This window comes from Astatotilapia calliptera, chromosome 4 (assembly GCF_900246225.1).
Source record: "Astatotilapia calliptera chromosome 4, fAstCal1.2, whole genome shotgun sequence".
Lineage (NCBI taxonomy): Eukaryota > Metazoa > Chordata > Actinopteri > Cichliformes > Cichlidae > Astatotilapia > Astatotilapia calliptera.
This window is the reverse complement of record NC_039305.1, coordinates 19,060,188-19,067,355: the sequence shown is the minus strand read 5'-3', so window position 1 is coordinate 19,067,355 and position 7,168 is coordinate 19,060,188. Positions and strand designations below refer to the sequence as shown.

Here is a 7,168-nt window from a genome sequence, read left to right as displayed (position 1 = left end):
GTGCACGTATGCACACAGTGATATAAACCACTGACAGACCTGCACAAATACTCAGCAAGCAGAGACACACAACTACACACAATGGGAAAATAATAAAATAGAAATATAATAGTAACTGTGTATTATTAAAGATTTTCCCAGTCAGTGTTCGTGCTAAGAAGGTTTCTGCTTGGGTTCACTTGTAAATGTTCATTCTTATTTAAATAGTCTTCCTCCAGAGACAGTGAATGGCATGTGTTTTACTTAGAAGGCCACAGAAAACTCTGGACTGGGACGAAAAAAGTTTATTTTCAAGGCCATCTCTTCCAGATTTACTATTTGTCAAGCAGTATTTGCCTAAACACTAAAACACTTTGGTAAATCGCTCCTGGTTACTGACTGTAGTAAAAGCAGATGGTACTCTCACTGATTGCTAAGTCATTTCGAGGCAGGTTTATAGACATGTCGTCTCAAGACACGACACCAGACAGCAACTGTTTTTTTACAGACAATAAGACTGTTTGAATGCTGTGTTCAAAACTCACAGTGAATTTGTTAGGATATTTTACATAATGCAGTAATCATTTTAAATGACACAATCCTAAATTAATAATTGCATGGTAATGTTTTATTGCTTTATGAAGTTCCCTAACCCCTTATGCAGTTTCCTTAAATTTCCACATGAAATATTAAAAAATTCAAAACTATAAATGCACAATGAACATATTTTGTCCCTAAAGATTTTTTAATATTATGTATTTCTGTCCCCATTAAAAGTAAAAGTAAATATAGAGAATTTAAGAAGAGATTACATTAGAGTTTTCGAACTAAAAGCTGGCTTTTAGAGATTACTTTCTTTTTGTTTTTGTTCTGATCATCAGTGGTGATTTGATTGGTTTCGATTTAGTCAATTTCAGCAAAACAGTCAGAACATTGGAGGAGGTGACATTTATTAAATCTTCCTTATTTAGACCTTTTCATTGAGTTAAAAAAACATAACAAACAAACAAAAAAAAAAGAGTAATCATAAATTTTCTGGTGGATTTTCTTTTTAACATTTTGTTACAAAAATGTATCATAAGTCATTTCTTGGTCTATATTCATAATAAAATAAAATATTTAGTGGCTTTAAAATTGAAAAACAAAATGGTTTATTATGCTAATTATCTACATGGTCACTGTGATGGCAGCAGCCACACAGGGGTAAATTAGTCCATTTTTCACTTTATTATTTTGCTTTGCAGTATTCTTCATTAATATAATTCATTAATCATTTGGTTAAACCTAACACTGGTATTATGAGGCGCGCACATAGTAGCATTGTATGGTTTTTCTAAAATGTTTTGTTATATTAATTATGTTTCTCTTTCTTTGAGTTACCTGGGTTTGGGCGGTGGCTGTTTCCTGTCGGGGCAAAAGGCGTGGCTGAGGACTCTGGGGACAAAATGCCTGCTCAGCAGGACCAACCATGGGCTTACCAGGAGCAGGGGTGTTTTAGGTTTAGTTGGGTTATTCTGTGCTTAGTTAATATTAGTGTGTGTTTTTGTTTTCCCCCCTATTGTGTTCAAATGGTTTGGCCAAATCATTATAAAAGCTACCCTCATGTGTCTTTTTAATTAGGTCAGTTTGTGAGTTAAGTTGTGTCTCACTTTGTTGTTTAAGTTTTTGGAAATTACTTTTTGTAGAGTTATATTTAGTTGACCTGTTTTATGGGCCTGCTAAGTATGGTTTTGAATTTTGTTAATTTTGGATTTTTTGAGGGTTAAAATAAAGAAAACCCTTTTTGAAGATATTTTTTGCTTGTGTCCTCTTTGCTTTGGCTGCTTGGTCCCTCACAATTGGTGGCAGCAGTGGGATCTGCCAGTTGAGGACACAGTATTTTTTTCTTTGAGGCTTTTTCACCCCCAGAAAAAAAAAAGAAAAATGCATCGTGGAGGAAAGGTGGAAAAGAAGAAAGGAGTAACTGTTCAGAAGGAAGCTGATGCTGAGGAGGAAATTGGAGTCTCTGAAATGGTGGAGAGCACTGAGGTTGAAGAAAGGGAGCCATCTCTGTCAGATCTGATGTCAATATTGCAAGCTCATATGGGTCAACAGGAGGCTCGGGAAGCAAGGCAAGAAGAGGTAACTGCACGACAAGAACAAAAATTCAAAGCATTGCAACATCAGTTTCAGCTTTTACAGTTAGAGGTGCAGTCCCGGACATCACCAGTACCAGAGCTACCATTACCTACCACAGAGTCACCAGAGTCAAGGGAGCTACCTCACATTCCTAGTTCTCCTCAAGCTCAAGCTGAATCCAGTCAGTCATTATCAGGTCAGTTTTCATTGCATGAACCCAGACTGGAAAAGTTGACTGATAGTGATGATATTGAGCATTTTTTGACTACATTTGAACGCATTGCCTTAGCATATCGTTGGGAAAAAACAGACTGGGTTTTTCGATTAATACCACTGCTAACGGGCAAGGCAAGAGGGGCATACGTTCATATGGATATTGATGACTCTCTCAGCTATGACAAAGTTAAAGCTGCAATTTTGTCCAAGTATGATGTTAACCCGGAGACCTACAGGCAGCGATTCCGTTCACTGGAAGTCAGGCTTGATGAGAACCCTAAGGAGTTGTATGCTCGACTTAAAGATCTGTACGGGAAATGGATTCAGCCAAAAGGTAAAACGAACCAAGAAATTGGTGAAATAATCATCCTTGAACAATATTTGAGAATGTTGTCCCCTGAGCTACAGGTTTGGATTCGAGAGCACAATCCGTCTTCTGCAGCGAAGGCAGCTGAGCTGGCAGAAGTGTTTGTAGCTGCCAGGAGGAAAGGGCAACCTTGGACCTGTAATGCAAATAAAATGCCAAAGGAAGGCCTCAAATCAGCCCAGATGTATCATCAAAGGCCATTGTCAGCAGAAAAAACTCCTGTGGGTGAGAACCAGTTTGCTGGCAGACCATTAAAAAATTCAAAAAAGATTGTTTGTTACCTCTGTGGGTTAGAGGGCCACACAAAGCCAATGTGCCCAAAAACCTCAGCTAAGATGGTTCAAATGTGTTTCATGCCACGTTCACATGCTGAACATGGGCTCCAGTGTGACCAGACTGTTAAAATGATAAAAATTGAAGCTAATGGAACAACTTTAAGAGCTTTGCTTGATTCTGGCAGTTCTCGTACACTGATACACAGAGATTTTGTGCCCCCCAATATTGTCCGTGTCAGTGATACCATCCCCATTTGTTGTGTGCACGGAGATGAGAAGATGTACTCAACAGCTGACATGTACATTAAAGTGAATGGACAGACTTACCTTTTAAATGTTGGGGTGGTTGATAACCTGCCTTATTCAGCTATTCTGGGACGAGATTTTCCAGTGCTTTTTGATTTGTTGGAGTCAGACCAGAATCATCAATGCAATGTGGCTGTTACTAGAGCCCAAGCTCAAAAATCTAGTGAAACCTCAGAAGTTTTCAGTGCCTTGCCATTTTTTGATGAGGAATGGGAAGTTGCACTTGTGAAGCCTCGGAAAAGTCGCAGACAGAGGAGACAGGAGAAGTTCCAGCATACTATAGTACACCCAGAAATGCATACTGACCCAGACTTGCCTTTGGGACTTCAAATTCCTGGCAATATAATAGAGTTGCAAAAAACTGATCCTAGTTTAGCTTCCTGTTTTCAGCGAGCAATAGACAAGGACCAAGTAGAGGAGGCAGGCATTAACAAAAGTGACTATGTCTTGCAAAATGGCATACTTTACCATCAGATGGGCTCACTTCTGAAGCTAGTGGTCCCCCAAGAGGTTAGAGAAACTGTGCTTAATTTGGGACACTCTATTCCCTGGTCTGGCCACCTTGGTAAGCACAAAACCACAGCTCGTATTAAACAACATTTTTTCTGGCCTGGCCTCCATAGAGATGTAGCCTACTTCTGTAAGAGCTGTCCTCAGTGCCAGATGACATCCTCCAAAGTCCCTTCCAAAGCTCCACTCCAACCACTGCCTATTATTGGTACCCCATTTGAGCGCCTCGGAATGGATATTGTTGGACCTGTTGAGAAGAGTAAGTCAGGGAATCGCTATATGCTTGTAATCACTGATTACGCAACTAAATATCCAGAGGTCTTCCCACTGAAATCCATCAAGGCAAAATCAGTAGCTTTCTGCCTTGTACAGCTCTTCGCAAGAGTAGGGTTCCCACAGGAAATACTGACTGATCAGGGGAGTAACTTTATGTCCAACTTACTAAAACAGGTGTACAAGCTGCTGGGCATTAGAAGCCTGAGGACCACCCCATACCATCCTCAGACTGATGGGCTAACAGAACGGTTCAATCAGACTCTGAAGCAGATGCTCCGGAAGGTGGTAGATAAGAATGGTGCTGATTGGGATCAGTGGCTTCCTTATCTTCTCTTTGCCTACAGGGAAGTGCCACAAGCCTCCACTGGTTTCTCTCCGTTCGAACTTTTGTATGGGTATGAGGTACAAGGACCTCTAGCCCTCCTAAGAAACATCTGGGAGGGAGGCAAGGAAAAGATGGACTCTGTTAACATTGTTTCCTATGTTGTGCAGATGAGGGAGCGACTGCAGAAAATGAGTGAGCTTGCTCAGTCAAATATGACCAAAATCCAGCAGAAGCAGAAGTTTTGGTATGACCGAGCAGCTCGTCAGAGGTCTTTTAGTCCTGGACAAAAGGTGTTGGTGCTCCTCCCCACTGACAACAACAAGCTATTGGCTAAGTGGCAAGGGCCCTTTGAGGTTCAGAAGAAATTGGGGTCCACTACTTACCAAGTGTTCATCCCTGGAAAGCCACGCTCCAGCAGGGTTCTGCACATAAATCTATTGAAGGAATGGGCGCAGCGCCCTGAAAAGACAGCAGAGGTGATGCTCATAAGGGGTGTGCCAGAGGAAGAAGAGGTTGGTGAGCAATACTTGCCTTCTGCTGATGTGGTAGATTTTGACCTTAGTCATCTGCCAGATGATAAACAGCTTCAGGTGAGAGCTGCATGCAACTCTGAGGTGCTTCAAGTGAATCCTGGCCGAACAGATATTGTTGAGCATGACATTGTCATTAAAGAGGGCGTCGCAGTAAAGCGTTTGAGCTACAGGATCCCTGAACGTCTGCTAATATCCCTGAAGAAGGAAATCGACCTCATGTTGTCCTTGGGGATCATTGAGCCATCAAAGAGTGAGTGGTGTAATCCAGTGGTCCTGGTGCCAAAGAAGGATGAAAGCATGAGGTTCTGTATAGACTTCAGGTACCTAAACTCAATATCACTGTTTGATTCATACCCCACACCACGCATTGATGATTTGCTGGAACGGCTGGGGAAGGCAAAGTACTTGACCACACTTGACCTGTGCAAGGGATATTGGCAGGTGCCACTAACGGAGCGATCAAAGAAGTTGACTGCCTTTCGAACACCTTGGGGTCTCTTCCAATTTACAGTGATGCCATTCGGGCTGCATGGGGCTCCAGCAACCTTTCAGAGATTAATGGACCAAGTACTATGTGGTTTCTCAGATTTTGCATCTGCATATCTTGATGATATTGTCATCTACAGCACCACATGGGAGGAACACTTGGAACATCTGCATGCTGTCTTCGACCGTCTTGGCACTGCTGGGTTGACGGTGAACCCCTCTAAGTGTGTTTTTGCCTCTGCTGAGACTGCGTACCTGGGCCATGTGATCGGGAATGGGGTGATCAAGCCTCAGGTCAGTAAGATCCAAGCCATTGAGTCTTGTCCTCTCCCACAGACAAGGAAGCAATTAAGATCCTTTTTGGGCATGGCAGGCTTTTATCGTCGGTTCATACCACGATTCTCCACCAGGGCAGCTCTACTAACGGACTTGATAGGCATCAAGTGTCCTAATCAGATTAACTGGACAGAGGAGGCTATAGCAGCTTTCAAGGACATCGGTCAATCACTGAGTAGCGAACCAGTTTTGTACAGTCCAGACTTTAATGAGCACTTTTTCCTTCAAACGGATGCATCTCATAGGGGTCTGGGAGCAGTGCTACTTCAAGGTTTGGAAGGAGAACGTCATCCTGTTGCTTATATCAGCCGAAAGCTGTTCCCGAGAGAGGTTCGATATTCAACAGTGGAAAAGGAGGCCCTTGCAATCAAGTGGGCCCTTGATTCCTTCAGGTACTACCTTCTTGGAAGAGAATTCACCCTGGAGACGGATCACAGTGCACTTCAGTGGATGGAAAAGATGAAGGATAAGAACGGAAGGATCACAAGATGGTACCTTGCTCTGCAACCTTTCCGGTTTGTCATCAAGCACATTCCTGGGAAGAACAACGTTACCGCCGACTTCCTCTCTCGCTGTACCAGCGAGAGTCCTGAAGAGGGGGGGTGTGTGATGGCAGCAGCCACACAGGGGTAAATTAGTCCATTTTTCACTTTATTATTTTGCTTTGCAGTATTCTTCATTAATATAATTCATTAATCATTTGGTTAAACCTAACACTGGTATTATGAGGCGCGCACATAGTAGCATTGTATGGTTTTTCTAAAATGTTTTGTTATATTAATTATGTTTCTCTTTCTTTGAGTTACCTGGGTTTGGGCGGTGGCTGTTTCCTGTCGGGGCAAAAGGCGTGGCTGAGGACTCTGGGGACAAAATGCCTGCTCAGCAGGACCAACCATGGGCTTACCAGGAGCAGGGGTGTTTTAGGTTTAGTTGGGTTATTCTGTGCTTAGTTAATATTAGTGTGTGTTTTTGTTTTCCCCCCTATTGTGTTCAAATGGTTTGGCCAAATCATTATAAAAGCTACCCTCATGTGTCTTTTTAATTAGGTCAGTTTGTGAGTTAAGTTGTGTCTCACTTTGTTGTTTAAGTTTTTGGAAATTACTTTTTGTAGAGTTATATTTAGTTGACCTGTTTTATGGGCCTGCTAAGTATGGTTTTGAATTTTGTTAATTTTGGATTTTTTGAGGGTTAAAATAAAGAAAACCCTTTTTGAAGATATTTTTTGCTTGTGTCCTCTTTGCTTTGGCTGCTTGGTCCCTCACAGTCACACTACAATAAACCCAGCCTATGTCATTGAAATAAAAGCACTTTGCCATACAGTCTTGTCAAAAGGAAAATATAATATTATATGTAAATATAAGTTATTTAAAAATATGCAAATAAAGAAGTGGTGAAAAGAGGATTGGTGATTCTGTGTTTCACTAAGAGGACGAATGAGCTC

At 41.8% G+C, this 7,168-nt stretch overlaps 1 protein-coding gene across 1 annotated transcript; it reads left to right on the top strand.

Moving 5' to 3' along the window:
* Positions 1-2,533: 2,533 nt before the first annotated feature.
* On the top strand, positions 2,534-6,733 carry LOC113020939 (uncharacterized). The gene is made up of 2 exons (XM_026165295.1): positions 2,534-2,647; positions 2,722-6,733. Exons 1-2 carry the CDS (start codon positions 2,582-2,584, stop codon positions 6,358-6,360), a joined length of 3,705 nt encoding a protein of 1,234 aa, XP_026021080.1. The 5' UTR covers positions 2,534-2,581; the 3' UTR covers positions 6,361-6,733.
* The last annotated feature ends 435 nt before the right edge of the window (positions 6,734-7,168 follow it).

Bases quoted from the DNA above. Each gene is read 5' to 3' on its own strand.
- LOC113020939 (XM_026165295.1), top strand. From the start codon at position 2,582: ATGAGAACCCTAAGGAGTTGTATGCTCGACTTAAAGATCTGTACGGGA. The intron at 2,648-2,721 runs GTAAAACGAACC...CCTGAGCTACAG, and splicing joins GAAATGGATTCAGCCAAAAG to GTTTGGATTCGAGAGCACAA.